Source organism: Podarcis liolepis (genome assembly GCF_965112155.1).
Source record: "Podarcis liolepis genome assembly, chromosome: 1".
Taxonomy (NCBI): Eukaryota; Metazoa; Chordata; class Lepidosauria; order Squamata; family Lacertidae; genus Podarcis; species Podarcis liolepis.
This window is the reverse complement of record NC_139554.1, coordinates 129,475,402-129,496,509: the sequence shown is the minus strand read 5'-3', so window position 1 is coordinate 129,496,509 and position 21,108 is coordinate 129,475,402. Positions and strand designations below refer to the sequence as shown.

General features: G+C 44.3%; 1 protein-coding gene across 1 annotated transcript; it reads left to right on the top strand.

Annotated features, from left to right (window-relative positions):
- Positions 1-17,472, top strand: FASTKD2 (FAST kinase domains 2). Its single transcript, XM_083473309.1, has 12 exons — positions 1-130; positions 2,154-2,976; positions 3,675-3,778; positions 5,145-5,253; positions 6,258-6,381; positions 7,002-7,141; positions 8,527-8,699; positions 10,273-10,436; positions 13,108-13,329; positions 14,381-14,459; positions 15,908-16,022; positions 17,280-17,472. Exons 2-12 carry the CDS (start codon positions 2,254-2,256, stop codon positions 17,376-17,378), a joined length of 2,052 nt encoding a protein of 683 aa, XP_083329435.1. The 5' UTR covers positions 1-130; positions 2,154-2,253; the 3' UTR covers positions 17,379-17,472.
- Positions 17,473-21,108: the final 3,636 nt, after the last annotated feature.

Here is a 21,108-nt window from a genome sequence, read left to right as displayed (position 1 = left end):
GGGCACCCGTACGTTCAAGGGAGGCTTGTTTCCTTTCTCTCCCCGTCTCACCCCGCGCACTTCACTCGCCGGCTCGGGTCACGTGTCAGCCTAGCGCGATGGCGGCGCCCATGTGAGGAGACCCCGGCAGGTGAGGGCGAGGCGGAGAGAGCGGCGCCAGAGCCGCGTCCCCTCGCAGTTCCTGAGGGGGAGGGGGGGGAGCGGAGGCGCGTGGCCTGGGTCTATTATGGATTACACCAAGGTGTTGCCTATGCTGCAACTAAGGCTTCTCTTTCTCTTCTACGCTCCCAAAACGTTGAATTTGGTTTACATGGGAGTGGAGTGTCCATGTCTCACTTGCCTGGTCTGCTGCCAAGTTTGTTGAGTCTTCCTGCCAGTTTTCCTTTCTCTCGCATTTGGATCAGAGCTACAATAGGGCACCCCTCTGTGTTGGGAAAAGATCAAGCCATTTAATATGTGATTGTGTTTTTTTTAGAGTGATTTTGATAATAATAATAATAATAATAATAATAATAATAATAATAATAATAATATATAATTGTGTACTGCCCTATACCTGGAGGTCTCAGGGTGGTTCACAGAAGAAAATTAAAATCTAAAACCACCATATATATATATATATATATATATATATGCAGGTTTTGGTGTCTTCGGGTGTCTTCCCGTGTAAGAGTTGGGGTGTCTAGGCGACGTTTCGACGAGGTCTCACTCGTCATCTTCAGGCTGGTGCTTTCGGCTTCTTGTTACTGGAACAGAGCAGGATCTCAGTGTTTGAGTTCCTATAAATACTGTTGAGGGGGTGTGGTGTATAGCCTCCGACGTTCTGGGCAGAGAGGAAGTTCCCAGGTTAGTGTGCCTTTTCTTCTTTTGTTCCTTAATTACTTGAGGGATATCTTGAGTGATTTCTTGAGTGATATTCTGAGTACCACTTAGGTGGGTCATTAGGTGTGGATTAGTTGCTAAAGCTTTCGTGTCTTGACCTCTTGAGCTTGTGAAGAGTTTTTCTGAGAAGATGGCTGTACTGCACTTAGTTGTGCTCTGGCTTGGCTTCGTGTATAGGGGCGAGCTGTGGTTTTGTGCCCTGTGCCAGCCAGATCTGTGTAGGGATTGCAGGGGGGTGCAGCATCAGGAGGTGCCACTATGGTTTGGCTACTGGATGGTGTCTGTAATTTATCTGTGGAGAGGGTCTGGGTTTGGGTCTGGTGTGGTTGATTGGTGATGGCGTTCTGTGTGCCTCTGGTTCTGGTGTCGGTTTTTGTGGGGAGGGCTAATTTCCAGATGTCTGGCAGGCGGGACGTGTCTCCACAGATAAATTACAGACACCATCCAGTAGCCAAACCATAGTGGCACCTCCTGATGCTGCACCCCCCTGCAATCCCTACACAGATCTGGCTGGCACAGGGCACAAAACCACAGCTCGCCCCTATACACGAAGCCAAGCCAGAGCACAACTAAGTGCAGTACAGCCATCTTCTCAGAAAAACTCTTCACAAGCTCAAGAGGTCAAGACACGAAAGCTTTAGCAACTAATCCACACCTAATGACCCACCTAAGTGGTACTCAGAATATCACTCAAGAAATCACTCAAGATATCCCTCAAGTAATTAAGGAACAAAAGAAGAAAAGGCACACTAACCTGGGAACTTCCTCTCTGCCCAGAACGTTGGAGGCTATACACCACACCCCCTCAACAGTATTTATAGGAACTCAAACACTGAGATCCTGCTCTGTTCCAGTAACAAGAAGCCGAAAGCACCAGCCTGAAGATGACGAGTGAGACCTCGTCGAAACGTCGCCTAGACACCCCAACTCTTACACGGGAAGACACCCGAAGACACCAAAACCTGCATTCCTGTACCCGTGAAAATCTACGAAAGCAAATATATATATATATATATATATATATATATATACACTCTCTCTCTCTCTCTCTCTCTCTCACACACACACACACACACACACACACATACATAAAACCACCACACACACACACACACACACACACACACACACACATATATACTCACTCTCTCTCACACACACACATACACAAACACACACATATGCATACTACACCAAGTATGTGTACATTTGATGGTAATATTGCAAGTGTATTATGTTCATGAAACTAACATTTTGAATTCATTTAACAGGTAATCTACACGACGTACTTCTGACTGCCTTATTTGTGTTCTGAGAATTTTATGAAGTTGTTTTCTTTGAACAAGTCATCATAAAGCACTAAAGAGCAAAATGAATAAGAACCTGGATTTTTTTCTAAGGACAGTGAGACAGCTGCAGGCGTGTCATTACGCACAGAGTCCTTTTTCTCAAACCACAAGGAGAGCGTTTGCACTGAGGGTTGATGGGCCTAAAAGTGCTGCACACAGTATTTACCCGAGGCGACTCCTGTCTTATGCATCTCCTTACCGGCTGCAATCATCTGTTAGATTTTTTTCTCAAGGTACCCTAAGTATTAATACAGACAGTACCAGTGCAAATGAACAAAAAACTGCTGATGCCCTCTTAGATGATCATGTGCAAGGCCCTGACCTAATGACCGTTGCACCCACCCAACTTCCATCTGGTTTCTTGGGATCCCCAAAGGAAGTCAGAAGTACAGTGGAAGAAAAGGATGAAGAAAACACGCCCCAGCAATTCTTTAAGGACCTTCAAAAATGTACATCTCCCAGTGATGTACTAGACCTGGCTTCAAAATTTCCAGATGCTCCAAAGTATGCCAGTACCTGTCTTGCCACTATGTGGACGCTCACAAAAAAGCTCTCAGAAGATCAGAAACATTATGAGAGACGGTTGATGTTTGAGCACCCTCAGTTTAGCCAGGTCTGTCAGTGTGTGATGCAGGAGGCCAAATACATGTGGCGTGATGACTTGGCATACAGCCTGCTAGCTGTGGTGAAACTGGGCGTCCCACAGAACACCCGGTTGGTTCAGACCTTGCTGAGGGTATGCCAGGTAAGTCACAGAAATTCTATAGTCTTGCACTGAACATAAGGGATGATTATATAGTAGTGAATTGAGCTCTAGACTTGTCAGTGGGGCCATTCATCTGGCATGGGCAGGGAAACTCTAGCAAGCTAAACTAATGATTTTATAATGAATACTTTGGTTTTCAAAGTTCTCCCACGTACATTCTCATAATTGGGTAAAATAGGTCATAGAGCAGCCCTAACGCTCATTCCTTTTCCAACTCTCCTATCTGTTACCTCTGAGGCACACAGTCTTGTGAACTCTGTTCTCCACCTGCTCTTTAAGGATAGATAGGAGAATGAGAGAACCGCATAGCAGTTGGCATAGCGGCGTGGCAAGCCCTCCTGGTGGACAGGGTGTTGCTGGAGGCTCCTGTTAACTTCTTAATGTACATTTTGCACACGGGAATTTCCACATTGTAAGAATTGCCATACTTACAGTTTGAAGAACACAGCAGTAAATAAGGAGTAATCGCACCAAACAAGTACACTTTGTTAATTCGACGTAATTGAGTCATGGTAAATCTGGAGTTGAAAATGCATTTGTTTAATATTTGTTTAAATGGTAAAATTTGGAATGAATAACTGTCCTTGAGGCTGCAGTTCTCAGACGTACTTCTGAGGAGACGTGCTCCCTTTACATGAAAGATTGCTGTAAACCGGGTTTTCTTGTGCTTTGAATAGGAACGTCTCAATGAATTTGATGACCGATGTCTCTCAGTTGTTGCAAACACTTTGCAAGGAATGGAAAAGTCCAAGAATGTGGAAGCTCTTCAAGTTGGATTGCAGTAAGGAAAAAAAATACATTGACTTCTAATAGGCATCATGCTTGTAATTGATAATAATTACAAAAACCTTGCTGTAAGGTCACCAGTATATGGATCACACTGGCCAAGCCATCCCTGTCCAGGAAAGGGCATACCAAGCAAGTTTTGGAATTCCCTCCTTGTCACAGAGCTCACCTGGGCCTCTAATGACAGTAATGGATCCAGGAGCAACCCCAAGCTACATAACTGTTCTTTCTTTAACTTACAGTGTGTGATATGATCAGGTGGCGATGCCTGGGAACAGATAAGGCAAGCAAAATACCAGTCCCCCACTTAAGATCAGTAATGTGTTTTTTCTCTCTTAATGTTTCAGAAACAAAATGATTCCTTTCTGATGGAGAGTATATGACATCTAAAATGCCACATTCATATATTGCCATTTTTTAAAGGCATTTCCTCTTAAATCCAAGGAAACTGTCTTGGTTCTAAGCCTGTGTCTGTCATCCTTAATGGACTGGACGAGAGTGAGCAAATTGAAATTTAATCCAGACGTGACAGAGGTGCCCTTGGTCGGTCGGAAGGCCGAACAGGGAATTCAGCCTGTGCTGAATGGGGTAACACTCCCTTTGAAGACACAGGTTTGCGCTTTGGGCAGGCTCCTGGATTCAGCTCTGAGCATGGATGCGTCAGGTCTCTTTGGTGGCCAGGAGTGCATTCACACAGTTGAAGCGAATGCTCTGGCTGCGACCGTTCCTTGAGATGTTGATTTGGTCATGGTGACACACGCCTTAGTTACATCCCATTTGGATGACTGCAATGCACTCTATGTAGGGCTGCCTTTGAAAAGCGCTCATAAACTTCAGCTGGCTCAAAGAGCTGCAGCCAGATTGTTGAATGGGGCTGGTTACAGGGAACATACAACTCCCTTGTTATAACAGCTGCACCTGCTACTAATTGTTTCTGGGCACAATTCAAAATGTGGGTTACAACCTATAAAGCCCTCTATGTTTTAGGTCTAGGCTATCTGAAAGATTGTATTCTCCCAGTTTCTATAGTCTTCGGGCGATTTCCCACCCCTATGTTTTTAGATGCTTTTATTTTGTCTGTGGGACACGGGTGGCGCTGTGGGTTAAACCACAGAGCCTAGGACTTGCCGATCAGAAGGTCGGCTGTTCGAATCCCCGCAATGGGGTGAGCTCCCATTGCTTGGTCCCTGCTCCTGCCAACCTAGCAGTTCGAAAGCACGACAAAGTGCAAGTAGATAAATAGGTACCGCTCTGGCAGGAAATAAGTTGTTGTTGTTGTTGCTAACTGTCCTGTGTGCTTCTGCCCATGTCACGTTCTTTTTCCAAGCTGATTGAATCCCTTGCTCTTTTCAAAAAAACAGATTACTGGTGGAGCAGAGAATCCCCAAAATCTCAAATGTGCTTATGTTGCAAAACATGATGAAGGGTCTTGGGAAGGATGCACCACTCAAGCTTAAGACAAAACTGGAGGTAAAAAATGGGAGTTTATTTATTCAGTGAATCCAGGTATAGGGCCATAAGCATTGCTGCAGCTCTGCTTGCACAATGGACTTCCTCTGTGCAACAGAGCTTCCTCTTCCACTCCTGTTCCCTCCAGCCTACTTACATCCTCAAAACCCATGCCAGAGGGTTGGGAGACCAACTGGGAAAGATTTTGGGGGCGCACAGGGGGAGAGGAAATGGAAATACTCTTTCACAAGCAAAACACCACTGGAACAGCATTAGGTAAAGGAAGAGGTATGTAAGTCATTCTACGACTAGAAGCTTGTATTAGAAGCAGTCCCCAATATGATTCCCACACAGCCACATCCTACAGACCACAACACATTTTAACAATGGAGGAAAAGGCTTCCATTATTCTGAGGGTTTTGAGAGTGGTATCATGTAATATAAAGAATCCATTTATTTCATATGGTATTAACTTTTGTAATTGCAGCTGCACAGTAGAAGTAAATGCAATATTGCCTGAAGCTCTGCTGTTCCTTTTTCAACCATTTTGAAAGAAAGCAACTCAGTGTAGAAAAGCAGTCTCAGTGTAGAAAGAAAGGGGAAAACCGATAAGTAATTGGATATAGATATTTGTTCCTTTTAAAAATATATATATTTTTATTGGTTTTTTCACAGTTTTATACATTTTAACTTAAGCATTTCAATCATTAAAATACAAGGTTCTTTTGAATCTTTGGACCCCCTTCCCTCCCTCCATGGGTTCCATGTTTAAGATTAAATTTGCTGCATTTTTTACCCTTATCCATCTATTAAATATCCATGGTTTTCATAAGCAATTCCACATTCCAAGTGTCATTACATCCCTGCTAATGATTTTAACTGTTTACAGGGGTCTTTAAATAAATTCAAATCAAATATCCTTTATTAGGCGTAGCAAACCACACATTATGAAACAGACACCGTATACAAATTGTGCATCTTAGGACATTGATATTTCTGTCTCATTCAAATCTGTTTTCTTTCAGAACAAGATTTTGTATCACATAGACCAACTTACTGTCCCAAATGCTCAGCACATGTTCACCTTGCTGGCTGAAATGAATTACCGCTCTGTTCCAATCCTGAATGCCTGCAGTAACAAAATAATAGGTAAGTCAGAAAGAATGTAAGAATTTTTGTCTTTAATTTTTTTTAAAAAAGCTTGCTTAAACTAAAGGAGGACAACAGTTTAATAAGAACGTATGGAGAGCAGAGCCATCTGTCAAGGAACACAAGAAGAAGAGAGAAATGGGGATTTGGGATAGTCAAAGGAGAACTGTTCTCTGCAACTCTGCATGTAGTTATACTCTGTTTGAATCTGTCCAGTTGCCATGGTTTGAGAGGGTTGGTCCAAAATAATATGGACCAGGATCCAAGGAACTATGCAGCTAATTCTGTGAGTCCAAGTGTGTGGTGGGTGGGACTCAATTTACTTTGTAACTGCAGCCCCCACTATCACATGACAAGCAGAATTTGCAACAGAGGAATGTTTTGAGAACGGTTTGTTGTATGGCATGGCTTCCACTGTTCAAAGGAGGAATATCAAAAAACTCCTGGGTTAACTCGGGTCCCTTTTATTATCTGAAGCAGCTCCTTCGTTCCATTACCTTTATGTTTTGCTGTGGTTTTAGGTGACATTTCTTTTAACAAATGAAATACATACTTCCATCTCAAGGGTTACTTCAATGCAGTTAGTGGAATTTCCATTTTTATTTTTGTGTGTGTATCAGAGAATATCCCTGGAACTCCCTTCCGGCGTCTGCTGAATATTTTGAGGTCTTGCAAAGACCTCCTGTATCGCAACAGCAAGCTTTGTTCTGCAATAGCGGATTATGCAGCATCCGTCTTCTATATGTGGGACACAAAGCAGGTAAACTTTGGGATAACAATATTAATTTGCACATTTCTGGCATTTTAAATAGAAAATTGATGCCAGTATGGAGCTGGCTGTAGACTTCAGTAGTTGTAGTTCTCAAGTGTTAACTTCTCAGCATTTTGAGTTACATGTAATGCTAAGGCATCGTTTATTAAACTGGTTTATTGGATTGTCCAAACCTGACCCAGCAGCTTAACCATGGTTTATTAACCACGAAGAAGCTTACAAACCTTGATTTGCATTAGCTGTGGCTTTTTGTTAGGGACGTGGGTGGCGCTGTGGGTTAAACAACAGCGTCTAGGACTTGCTGATCAGAAGGTTGGCGGTTCGAATCCCCGCGACGGGGTGAGCTCCCGTTGCTCGGTCCCTGCTCCTGCCAACCTAGCAGCTGGAAAGCACGTCAAAGTGCAAGTAGATAAATAGGTACCGCTCTGGCAGGAAGGTAATCGGCGTTTCCGTGCGCTGCTCTGGTTCTCCAGAAGCGGCTTAGTCATGCTGGCCACATGACCTGGAAGCTGTACGCCGGCTCCCTCAGCCAGTAAAGCGAGATGAGCGCCGCAACCCCAGAGTCGGTCATGACTAGACCTAATGGTCAGGGGTCCCTTTACCTTTACATTTTTTGTTACCTGCAAACATGGCCAATATCTGCTGGGATAACCCTAACGCTGAGGATAATCCAAATCTGAATAATGAGGCCCAGACACCAGATTCACCAGGGCAGCCTGACAGTAATCCAATTCATTGCAATAATCTAGTCCAGATTGTGTTTACTGGCAATGCTGTTTTGCGGAGCAATCCTAACCCTTGATCCGCCTGCTTCTGCGAGTGAAGGAGGTCTGGCATCAGCAGGACAGCCCTGCCAGCAAGGAGTGCCCCAGTGTACCCACCCAAGAGGGAGGTGGGCTTAAGCCACGTCTCGTGGTCTTGCTGACAGCAGTAGCCTGTGGAAACCCCCCGACATGAGGCAGGACTGGGCCACCACGTGATCTGCTGGTTCCGTTTTACAAGGGCAGCGTTCGCAATGCAGGCCTCTCTGCTGTGTCAGCTAGGGTGCTGGTGTGACAAAGGGACATTTTCCCCTCGCTCCACCCGGCAACCTGTCCTGGCCAGTGAGAGCACTGCTGCCAACTGGAATTAGGATTGCATCTTTAATTGATGTTTCAAAATGAAGGGGGTGTGTCTAAAATTAGATACAGGGGGCACAGCAGAGGAGGTGGTGGGAAATTAAAGAAGCCTTCAGCTGGGCAAGAATGTGCATTTGTTTCAGTTACACATATTTCAGCTGAATATAGTTTTATATTAAGAAAAGTCTTCAGCCCAGTTGTCTCAGTAGCGCGCTTGATATATGCATATTATGCTGACTTCTCTTTTGATTTCAGGTAGTCCTGTTTCTTTCTGCCTTTGAGAATGTTGGCTTTCGACCCGTTGATCTGATGGATGCGTTTGCTGAGAAAGTGACGTCCGATCCTGAATGCTTAAGCATGAAGGATCTTGTGACCGTTCTGCGAGCCTATTCTTCTCTCAACCACACCCCCAAAAGCCAAAATCAGGAGTAGGTTCTGGCTTAGAACATTTATTATTGTATTACATGGTAGCTAACGGAGAAATTTAGCCCAGATAGCACTATCATCATTTGCCACAGAATTAACCTATCCAATGCTTCAAATGCGATGGACATTGGCATGATGGCTTAGGCCAGCCTTCCTTCCAGATATTTTGGGCTAAGACCATTGGCTGTGCCTATAACCAATCGCAGCTAGGAATGGAACCTTCGTATGAATCAGCTCTGTGTGGATTTTAGTGGCTGATTCAGGAATGGCTGAGGGTGCCTCTGGTGTACAAAACTGTATTTCCTATTGTCAGGGGCTCAGGAACAGAGGCACAGGGGAGGAAGGAAATGGAGAGCGAAGGGGAAGAATCTGAGGGCAGCGTAGGGGAGTATGACAGTGATCCGAGAGATTCCATGAGCTTCTCCAGCGAATCGGAAGATTCCCAGAAGGAGGCGCGATGGTCAGGGCAAGGGGGGTCCCAGGGGGGACGCACCAGAAACAAGGGGCCAGCAGGGACTCCCAAAGCAGCAGCGGGAGATCAGGACCAGCTTCCCCACCAGAGCGTAGTGGGGGGGAAGAGTCCCATGTGTCAGGGCCAGCGTCTCCTCCAGCAGGGAGAGAAGATGAGTCAGGGCTGACCACGCCTCTATCGGAGAGTGGGGGAACGGAGGGGAGGTCAGGTCCAGCTAGCCTCCCCGAAGGGGGAAGCAGTGACAGGAGCAGTGTAACGGTCAGGAGGAAGGTTGCCGGCTGGGCGCGCGCGCCAAGTTCGAATGTACAGGCGCGTGGGACAGCAGAAAACCCGGATTGGGAACCAGGTCCTAAAGCCCGCCGGAGGCAGGGGGAAGACTCAGGGGACTCAGCGTCAGAAGAGTCTAGGAAGGGCAAGACCCCAGCGGACAGGCGGAACCAGAGGAGGAAAGAGCAAAGGAAGAGTTGGAGCAAGGCCAGAGTCTTAAACTGGTGTCTGGGGGGAGGAGATTCAGACGGAGCTTCAGCGGTCTAGAGTTTCAGACGTAGAGCTGCGCGCTGCGGCTGTGAAAGCGAAACTGAACTTCAATAAAGACTTTTGTATATAACAGCGTTGGTCCTTTGTGAGCTGGGACCTCGGGCAGCTCTGACACCTATGATTGATACATAAAATTAAAGGCATATAGGACTGTCTGCCTCTTAGAAGTGTCTACATTGTCATGGGACTATCAAATCACATAAAAAGATGCAATTAGGGTGACTTGACTACATAAACAAAATTTGGGACCTAGTTAATATTAAAACAGAAGCCCCCACTCTAGTACAGGGCAAACCAAGTCACAAATTTATAAAATGGGACAGGCTGTGAAAATTAAGTTGCTCTTTGTACACTGGAATCAGTGGGGAGATTGCATTTCCATTAGAAAACAGGAACTTGTATCTATCAGATGAAAACTCGTTGTGTGTCTGTGTGTAGCATCTGTGTCTTGTCAGCCAGTCATGTTTATTAATTACATAGCTCTCTATACCTGTAGTGAGGCAGAGTATATTGTTAATTAAATCATGAATTTCTTCTTGACAGTATTCTTTTCTCACATTTTGAAGGTTCCTTGAGGCACTGAATAGTGTCTTGGATAAGTATCTCCCCAAGATATCTGACGTGGACTTACTGAAAGCTGTGTATTCGTTCTGCATTTTAGGATACTTCCCCCAATCTGCACTTAAGCAGCTTCTAGTAGATGAAATCCTCCACAATCTGGTAGCAACAGGTCAGATATTCATCTTGACTCATATACTTCCTTAAATGAAAGCTGACGCCATAGTTTTAGATTGTGAATGAAATGTGTTATTTGTTTGCAAAATCAATACAGTGGTGCCCCGCAAGACGAATGCCTCGCAAGACTGAAAACCCGCTAGACGAAAGGGTTTTCCGTTTTGGAGGTGCTTCACAAAACGAATTTCCTATGGGCTTGCTTCGCAAGACGAAAATGTCTTGCGAGTTCCTGCGGGTTTTTTCCCCTCCCCCCCTTTCCCCCAAGCCGCTAAAACGCTTATCAGCTGATCCTAAGCCGCTTAACAGCTAAGCCGCTTATCAGCTGATCCGCTAAGCCGCTAATGGGCTTGCTTCGCAAGACGAAAAAACCGCAAGACGAAGAGACTCGCGGAACGGATTCTTTTCGTCTTGCGAGGCACCACTGTACTGTGTTTTAGAGTTCCTTAAATTAGTCCTATAATAAAAAAGTGCATTAAATGCTCATCTTCGCTTTCAGCAGAAAACAACTGCTTATAGTGCTTTGGTATATTAGTTTTGCAGTTTTCTTCCCTGTGCCCATGTAAGAAACAAGGAAAGTTCGGGTGTGTTTTTATTCTATCGCATTAGGGTGCTTGATTTGCCACTGTGGATAGCCTCAAACAAAGCACAATAGTTTCTGTTTCCGCAATGGAACTCCCCCCCCCACACACATTATTGTTAAATAATTTAATCTGGGTGACAGATGCCTCAATAAACAAAACAGGAATTCAGTGATCTACAAAATGTAGTTTTCCATGGGTATTTGGATGACTAAAAATCAGAAGCTTTTTGTCAAAGAACACTTACCGTCAGCTGGAGAGAGGTGGCGGTTGTGGTCTGGTGCAGTGAGTTGGGGCAGCTGAGGGAGGACATCGCTTTCTTCTCCCCCAGCCATGCTGCAGGTGAGCTAGGGGGCACAGTTTGGGAGCAGACCAGATGGAAGACTTCTTCCTGCTGGTCCAGTCCCTGGCGATAAAAGCCAGCCATGCCCAGGTCTCAGCCTCAGTCGTTGCTGGATTCCACCCTCCCAATCTTTATGCTTACGGGCTGCCCAAGGATACAGCGGCAAGCCCTGTGTAGGACTTCGCTGTTTAAGTCCTCGGCCGCTGTATTTGGGGTCAGGAAGCGTCCTGCCATCAGACTAGCATTTTGCCTCCCTCGTAGCAACTGTCACAGCTTTGTGGGGGATAAGGCATTGGGTTGGATCCCTAGTTAAATTGGACAGGGGGTGCTTCCCCCCACTCTGCTCTTAGGGATCAGGGTATCCCCTTAAAGGGATCCTGTGGGAGGTGCTTCTGTCCAGACACCAAAATAGGATGCTGATGGGCCACAGCACCCTGCAATGGTCATCTTGGGGGCAGGTGTCACCCTGATTTGTTTTATGCCATAGGGCAATCCTTAACCTTGGTTAACCCTGCCAAATCGACCAGCAGTCAGGATACACACCCAGTGCCCACACCAAAACCTGCTGACACCTGTAATCAATAATGTTGGGGCTTGATTAAATCCCAGTTGTTCGTCCTGTGTTTACTTCAACTATTTTCTGCCTCGGTGCCACCACCCGCAGCTCCACTGCACCTGGGCTCACAAATCTTCCTCCCCCCTTTTTTCTTTGCACTGTACATCATTCCCGCAGTAAGTAGGCATCACTTATTTCCCCCAGAATGCAAACCTCAAGGTAAAATGCAGTAGAATAGTGGTAACTCTGCAGTTGATTCCATTGAGTTGTTTTGTGGTGGGTTGTTTATTTTTGCACGCTGTTTTGGATACTGTTGTAGATAAGCAGTCTAAACAGATTTTTAAATAAATCAGTTCTCCCTGTCAGGAGCTCGTCCTACACTCGAGTAGGACCCTGGCAGAGACACATTCCCGACTGGCATGTTCTCTCCCTCCTGGTCGATCGTTCGGGAGCTTCAAAAGCTTTCTTCAGCCCGAACATCACAGCGACCGATGCCAACAGACACCGGCACACTTAGGGATCCGCAGAGTCTTCGCAGCTTGCGTAACAGACCTCAGCAACTCAGCATTTTGGCTAATCTACTTTATTTACATATAAACACACACGGAGCACTGCAACATGGCTCCCTCTCTCTCTAGCATCAGACAGCAAAGAGAAGGAACAAAGGACAATAGTCCCACTTCACAGAACACAGTAACACAAACATCCTGTCTCCTTCACTTCCCACTCTGTGGAGTCAAAACATACACCATCATGTGATAGACAACAATCCTCTGACTGCAGTCATGGAGCAGGAATTCTAACACTCCCACCTCTTTTTTCATAAAGCAGTATCCCCCTCTTTCCCCTGTGCTAGTTGCTCACTTTCCCCCTACCTGATGACCAGGTATCCTATAGCCTCTGGGTGTTATTCACCTAAGTTTTACTCAGAGTAGAACCTTAATTTCAGTGATTCTACTCTGGGAAAACCTAGGTAAATACCACCATGCGGTCTAGCCACTTGTTTGTAGGGCATTAGAGAAGATTTATTTCAATGAAGTCATTGTTTGTAGGGCATTAGAGCAGATTTATTTCAATGAAGTCATGTAAAAATATTAAACTACTGTTCATCAAGACTTTTCCTGCTACAGAAGAACTGTATGTTAAGGTTGTTTGAAAATAATATTGCTGTTTCTTTTGTTTTCCCCAGATGGCCAGAATATAGAGCAGAATGAAGTAATGTTGCATACCATAAATGCTTGTTTAGAACTCGATAGGAATTGTTTCACTAAGCCAGCAGCCTTATCGGTGAAGGAACTACCATCAACCCCTGCTTTTAGTTTTCCTGACGTTAAGGAGGTTCTGCTTTCACTGTTGGGAGATGAAAGTCTGTTTCGAGCAAACGTACCAGTGGTTCACGGTTTCTCTCTAGGTATGGGAGAGCGCATTATGGTCACTGCCTTTATAACATAATGGCAATTTGCGGAAAACCGAGGAGGGCAAAGTGGGAAGAGAGGAGCAATGAGCACAAAGAGGCACTTGGCTTGAGCAGAAACTTACCAGTAGCATCTTTGTTGTGATCTGCAGTTGCATGATTAAAGTAGATTAAAGCAGTTTGTTGTCCTAGCACAACAAATCTAACAAAGAATCTTGACTTCTTGCAATCTGGAAAGTGACCAGGAAATGTAAAGTGTGACCCGAAATGAATGTTTGATGGGAAGACAAGTAAACACCCCACAAGATAATCGGCATGAATGGTATAGTCTCTCCACAAACAGGTGCTCAAAAAAGACCAGAGACAATTTAACCACCACATTTGCTCATGCAAATCAGGATGAACGCTGGTCATCTGGTGGGGAGAGATGGTTACTTCTGCTGATTTCAGTGGGCCAGAAAGAGAGGAGCTGAGGCTCAGGTCTATCTGGAAATGGTACCTTCTCATCTGGAAGCTCTTGCCTTTTGCCAAATCCCCCCTGAGTGTGGGTCCTGTTGAGATTCCGGCATTGCAGGGGGTTGGACTGGATGACCCTCTGGGTCCCTTCCAGAGGTACAGTTCTTTGATTCCTTTCTCAGCAGTGAGAGATATTAGCGTTGCGCATGCCAAAATGCCAATTTACCCATTTGTGCACCTTTCATTTCTGGATAAAACCATGGCATTGGAAATAAATGCTTGAATTGCACCTGGCACAAATTAACGCCGCTCCATGGTCTGAGGAAAATATCCAGCGTGTGCTGGATTGTGGCTCATCTCTGCAATTTCCCTTTCTTTCCATTTAAACCTGCCTTTCCCCAGGCTGCTGCAAGAGTTGTACTTGCCTTTATTAGTGGCTGTAAAAATTTATAGCCCTGATAATGTATATTTGATATAACTGTTACTGAAACACTAGTGTTTGCACATTTTCTTTTTTACTGCACGTTCCTGAATAGAGTGCAATCTTGTAACAATTTATTTTATAAGAATGTAATATTTTCCTTTTTTTCAGATTTTGAAATCTTAATGGATGCAGAGAAGGGAATAGTGATACCAAATGCTGAAGTGACAGAGAAGTCTGACATTCAAAGGTACCTTTAGCCTGAGTACAGGGTTTCTTTCCATTTTTATTTCATGGGCTTTTTCCAGCCTCAACGGTTTAGCTTTCTTAATATTCAAAGACATGAAAAGTTAATTTATTTGCAGGGGTGGTCCATATATTTTAGTGAAGAGGTTAGTCAGAATGTGCTGGAAACATAATTTCAATGTCAAAATAAAAAAATTCCTTCCAGTAGCACCTTAAAGACCAACTAAGTTAGTTCTTGGTATGAGCTTTCGTGTGCATGCACACTTCTTCAGATACACTGAAACAGAAGTTGCTAGATCCTTCTATATAGTGAGAAGGTGGGGAGGGGTATTACTCAGAAGGGTGGTGGGAATGGGAGATTGGCAGATAGCTGAGATGAGCCTGTTGACGACTCTTAACGACTGCAATAGGTCTTACAGGAAAAGGCAAGGGGTGAGAAGGTGAAAAATGGCTTAGTCATGTATAATGAGATAAGAATCCAATGTCTTTGTTCAGACCAGGTCTCTCCATGATCAGAGATCTACAACCTCTCCTGGACAATGACAGTTCTTGCAGATTCAATGCAGATTCTTGCAAGAATCACAAAACAGAGAAACCAGTAGGAGAACACTTCAATCTCCCAGGACATTCTATACAAGATCTCAAAGTAGCTGTTTTACTACAAAGGAATTTCAGAAATAGACTGGAAAGAGAAGCTGCTGAATTGCAACTCATTACCAAACTTAAAACCATGGAGAGACCTGGTCTGAACAAAGACATTGGATTCTTATCTCATTATACATGACTAAGCCATTTTTCACCTTCTCACCCCTTGCCTTTTCCTGTAAGACCTATTGCAGTCGTTAAGAGTCGTCAACAGGCTCATCTCAGCTATCTGCCAATCACCCATTCCCACCACCCTTCTGAGTAATACCCCTCCCCACCTTCTCACTATATAGAAGGATCTGGCAACTTCTGTTTCAGTGTATCTGAAGAAGTGTGCATGCACACGAAAGCTCATACCAAGAACTAACTTAGTTGGTCTTTAAGGTGCTACTGGAAGGAATTTTTTATTTTGACTATGGCAGACCAACACGGCTACCTATCTATAATTTCAATGGAGAGCTATAACAAACACTTTGCCTTATTTTCTGGCCTATTTGTATTACAAATGTATTTACTAACTAGATCATAGCCACTTGCTCACCTGATAGTTTGTGGCAAGGAATTTGATAACTAAAACAAAAATGTGAGGCAACCCCCCACTGGACACTCTCAAGAGTGCCTTGCGAGTCAGAAGTGGCGACGTGTTTTTTTAAAAGAAAATAAGTGTCAATGTAATTGTCACCGAACACGCATGCCTTCTGCCCCATGATCCTTGTTTCAGTACACTGTTAGCTGCAGTGTCCTTCAGACTAGTGCAGCCAAGTTCATGACTTTTGTAGACATCATTACTGCTTCTCTTGGTTATAGGATAGCCGTGCTGTGTGCTCCTGCGTCCGCGCTCTGTTTTGCGTCCAAACATCCCCGAGGGAGGTTGGCCATGAGGATGAGACATCTGCATCTTCTGGGCTATCGCGTGATTCTGGTAAGGGAAGCCAAAATGCTGCTCCATCAGAAAACTTGGAACTCTGTTAATTTCAGTAGTCTCGAGCAGGTTGTAAGAAAAATTTGAAAACAAAACAAGGTACGGGTGACATTCCAGGCCCCTGTGTGTATACACCAAATCACATAAAATGGGGAACACCCTGTGTGTGTGCTGAGAAAATCCCACTGTCTCTCCAGCTCGTGCAGAGACCCTCCCCAGGTCCTGAAGGCTCCTGCCCTTAACTGTGCAAGCCCAGGCGTCCTCTTCGGGCCCTGGGCACTGTCTCATGAGTCAGAGGCTTGTTGAGGCTGCAAAGCTAACACACAGGGAACCTTCCCAGCACATCAGCTGAGCTGGTCAACCAAGTGCCTCAGTCCTTCTGGTTTATTTCCCCTAATATTTGCACAGCTAACAGGTGGGGAAATGGCTGAGGCTGCTGCGCTACCCCAGATGTCAGCTGTTAGCTGGGGAGGCTGAGCAGTCCAACAAAGCCCTGCTGCCCCTCCGGCTTGTGAGGAGACTCTTCGCGGAGCCCAAAGAGGACGTCCTCTTTGGGCTTCGGGAAGGGTCTCCTCACGAGCCGGGAGGCCTCCTGAGGGTGCTCCTCATTTCCGGGTACCTGGCCCCATGCGTGTGTGTGTGTGTTTGTGAGCAAACAGAATGCACGCAAATGAGGAGCCTGTATTAATCTGTGTCTCTGGATAAAAGCACTTTTATTTTTAATACCCGAATGCCTGTATTTACAGGCTTTGCATAAACTTTACAGTAAGAAGGCAAATTATTTATATTAGTTTGGAACATGGCTTGAATATATATATTAATTGATATATTAATTCTTGAACTTTGGAAACGTGGGCGTACACATGCAGATGATTCTGCTGTTTATGGAGCAATCCAAGCCCCTTTTCTACCACACTGGTGGGGTTTTGGATGTGGCAGGGGTGTTCCTCTGCCCAGCTCAGCTCTACTGGTAAAGGAGCTCCGCTGCACTCACCAAGGGCATGGGTGGGCAGATGGTGATTTCTCTGCTGGTAATAGCCAGCAAAAGATTCTGCAGTGAAGCCTAGTGCTGGCAAAGAAATGAATGGGGCTGGTGTGAATGGCAGGGCTGTGGACGCAACAGTGGCTTTGGCCTGCCACTGCCAGGTGGAAGATTGGGATTCCTGCTTTATTCTTTATAAATCACCTAAAATGTACAGGTCTTTTGTAATTCGGATGAAAACTGACATGATTTCATTCTTCCCTTTTTCTGTTCAGGTTCATTACCAGGAATTCCAGAAACTGAAGAAAGACGAGGCAGTTGAGTTCTTAAAGGGAGAAATATTTTCAACAGAGGCACACTTGGATTCTGATTAGAACATCCAGGATCTCTGTTTAAATTAATATACCACATTGCTTTTTTCCTTTTCCTTTTTGCATTTTAAGAAAATAAATGAATAAGATTTCCTCATTGCCTGTCCTTGCCTTAGAATTCTGTTGACTCAGATTTGTTATAGACTGAGGAAGGATGAATTTTTAGCCTCTGGTAGTATTTATCACTTTTGAGTCCTCACTGTTTAGCGAAGACTTCTGTTTCAAGTAAATAAAACTAATCCTCAGTTGCCTCCATCCTTAGAAAGAACTTGGCTGTGAAACGGTACATTCTTATTTATTGCCTAACATGAGACTTTAAGGACATAATCATCTAGCTTCACAGAGAATCGTAGAATTGGAAAGGACCCTGAGGCTCATCTAGTCCAACGTGATGATATTTTGGTGTGGTCCTTTGAGAGCAGAGCAGGCTTCCTCAAACTCGGCCCTCCAGATGTTTTGAGACTACAGTTCCCATCAGCCCTGACCACTGGTCCTGCTAGCTAGGGATCATGGGAGTTGTAGGCCAAAAGGATCTGGAGGGCCGAGTTTGATGCAGCCTGGAGTAGAGCATCAAGAGTTCACAAAAGAGAAGTGCCTGGGTTCAAGCCTGACGAAAAGCCTTGCTACTAAACGCAGGCCTGTTGGAAGCGATTCTCTTTATTGGGTGAGAATGCGTTCTGCATATGCTCAGAGACACTCACTATATTGCTGCTTGACATTCCTTTTTTTAAAATAAATATTTATTAGGATTTTACAAATTATAACAGACATAACAATACACACAACCACAAACAAAAATTAAAAAAGACAAGTATAATTTCGAAAACTTATTTTCTTAAAACTTACTTCACCAACCTCCTCATACCTCCCCTTTCTGCATTCCAATTTCAAATATTAGTTCAGCAAATCCTCACCCTTAATTTTATCTAATTGTTAACCTTTCTTTTCTTTTAACTTAATCTTTACAGCTGTAATCCACTTACCTTAATTTCTAAACCAACAACATTCTAACATTCATTGATTTTACAATGTTTCTTAAGATAATTCTTTAATTTCTTCCAATCCTCTTCTGCCGTCTCTTTTCCCTGGTCTCAGATTCTGCCAGTCATTTCTGCTAGTCCCATATAGTCTATCACCTTCATCTGCCATTCTTCCAAGGTGGGTAGATCTTGTGTCTTCCAATACTTTGCGATGAGTATTCTTGCTGCTGTTGTAGCATACATAAAGAATGTTCTGTCTTTCTTTAACACCGATTGGCTGACAATGCCCAGGAGAAAGGCTTCTGGTTTCTTAGGGAAGGTATATTTAAATACCTTTTTCATTTCATTATATATCATTTCCCAGAAAGCCTTAATCCTTGGGCACGTCCACCAAAGGTGAAAAAAGTACCTTCAGTTTCTTTACATTTCCAACATTTATTGTCAGGCAAGTGGTAGATTTTTGCAAGCTTGACTGGGGTCATGTACCACCTATAAATCATTTTCATAATATTTTCCTTTAAGGCATTACATGCCGTAAATTTCATACCGGTGTTCCACAACTGTTCCCATTCAGCAAACATAATGTTATGACCAATATCTTGTGCCCACTTTATCATAGCTGATTTCACTGTTTCGTCTTGTGTATTCCATTTCAACAGCAAGTTATACATTCTTGACAAGTTCTTAGTATTGGGTTCTATCAGTTCTGTTTCTAATTTTGATTTTTCCACCTGGAAGCCAATTTTCCTGTCCAACTGCTGCTTGACATTCCTAGTATTTAAGGTGGACAGTTGGTGGCAGAACTTGCTTTTAACTCCCAGGCTACCTTGTAAGACTCCAAAATAGAGAAGTAGGTTCCCAGAAAGTGCACATGGGGACCCAGAATGACCTGTGAATTGCTTCCCTGGGCTGCAGTCCCAGTGGGGAGTATATGTGACTCTCACAGCTGCTTGGAAGAGAGGCTGAAAGCATGGCTCTCTTCTGCCTGATCACCACGTTCCCAGTGGAAGGGACAGCAATAACCACCTGGGGAGACCCAACCCCATTAGCGCTGCTTATGTGTTTCCCGTGTGCACACACGCATGACCACACTTTGATGTGGCGTTGGGTATGCAGTGACTCCCACATGTTGTTTGAAGGGAGCCTTTGCCCGAAGTGATTCCATAAATGGTCCCAAAAGGAATGTACAGTGGTACCTCGCAAGACGAATGCCTCTCAAGACGAAAAACTCGCAAGACGAAAGAGTTTTTCGTTTTTTGAGTTGCTTCGCGAGACGAATTTCCCTATGGGCTTGCTTCGCAAGACGGAAACGTCTTGCAAGTTTGTTTCCTTTTTCTTAAAACCGTTACAGTAATACAGGGTGCATTGCTTGAAGAGGTGCAGTCGTGACTTGACTTCGGGGAGCAACTCATAGCACGCGGTGTGGTAGCCTTTTTTGAAGATTATTTTGAAAAAATTGAAACCGTGCTTCGCAAGACGAAAAAACTCGCAGAACGAATTAATTTCGTCTTGCCAGGCACCACTGTATGATGCTTCACAGGGTCATGTTTGCAAGCATTACGTAGAATGATAGAATAGGAAGGGGTCCAGGGGTCATCTAGTCCAACCCCCTGCAGTGGGCATCTCATTTTTTTCCCCACAGGTTTTGTCTTCGAGGGCTGATTTCATTTCCTATGACAAAAAGACTTCTGTTTCCACCGCCAAACCTTTCATGGGAGAATTTGCAACAGTTTGGCACCATTTTTGAGAGAATTGGAGAATTTCAGATTTTTGCTGAAATTGTGACCCCGGGGCTTAGAATTTTTTTTCCCCCACAGGTAAAGTTGTCGAGGGCTGATTTCATTTCCTATGACAAAAAGCCTTCTGTTTCCACCGCCAAACCTTTCAGGGGAGAATTTGGAACAGTTTGGCACCATTTTTGAGAGAATTGGAGAATTTCAGATTTTTGCTGAAGTTGTGACCCCGGGGCTTAGAAAAAATTTTTCCCACAGGTTTTGTCTTCGAGGGCTGATTTCATTTCCTATGACAAAAAGCCTTCTGTTTCCACCGCCAAACCTTTCAGGGGAGAATTTGCAAGAGTTTGGCACCATTTTTGAGAGAATTGGAGAATTTCAGATTTTTGCTGAAATTGTGACCCGGGGCTTAGAATTTTTTTTTTCCACAGGTAAAGTTGTCGAGGGCTGATTTTATTTCCTATGACAAAAAGCCTTCTGTTTCCACCGCCAAACCTTTCAGGGGAGAATTTGGAACAGTTTGGCACCATTTTTGAGAGAATTGGAGAATTTCAGATTTTTGCTGAAATTGTGACCCCGGGGCTTAGAATTTTTTTTCCCCACAGGTAAAGTTGTCGAGGGCTGATTTCATTTCCTATGACAAAAAGCCTTCTGTTTCCACCGCCAAACCTTTCATGGGAGAATTTGGAACAGTTTGGCACCATTTTTGAGAGAATTGGAGAATTTCATATTTTTGCTGAAATTGTGACCCCGGGGCTTATAAAAATTTTTTCTCACAGGTAAAGGTGTCGAGGGCTGATTTCATTTCCTATGACAAAAAGCCTTCTGTTTCCACCGCCAAACCTTTCATGGGAGAATTTGGAACAGTTTGGCACCATTTTTGAGAGAATTGGAGAATTTCATATTTTTGCTGAAATTGTGACCCCGGGGCTTATAAAAATTTTTTCTCACAGGTAAAGGTGTCGAGGGCTGATTTCATTTCCTATGACAAAAAGCCTTCTGTTTCCACCGCCAAACCAT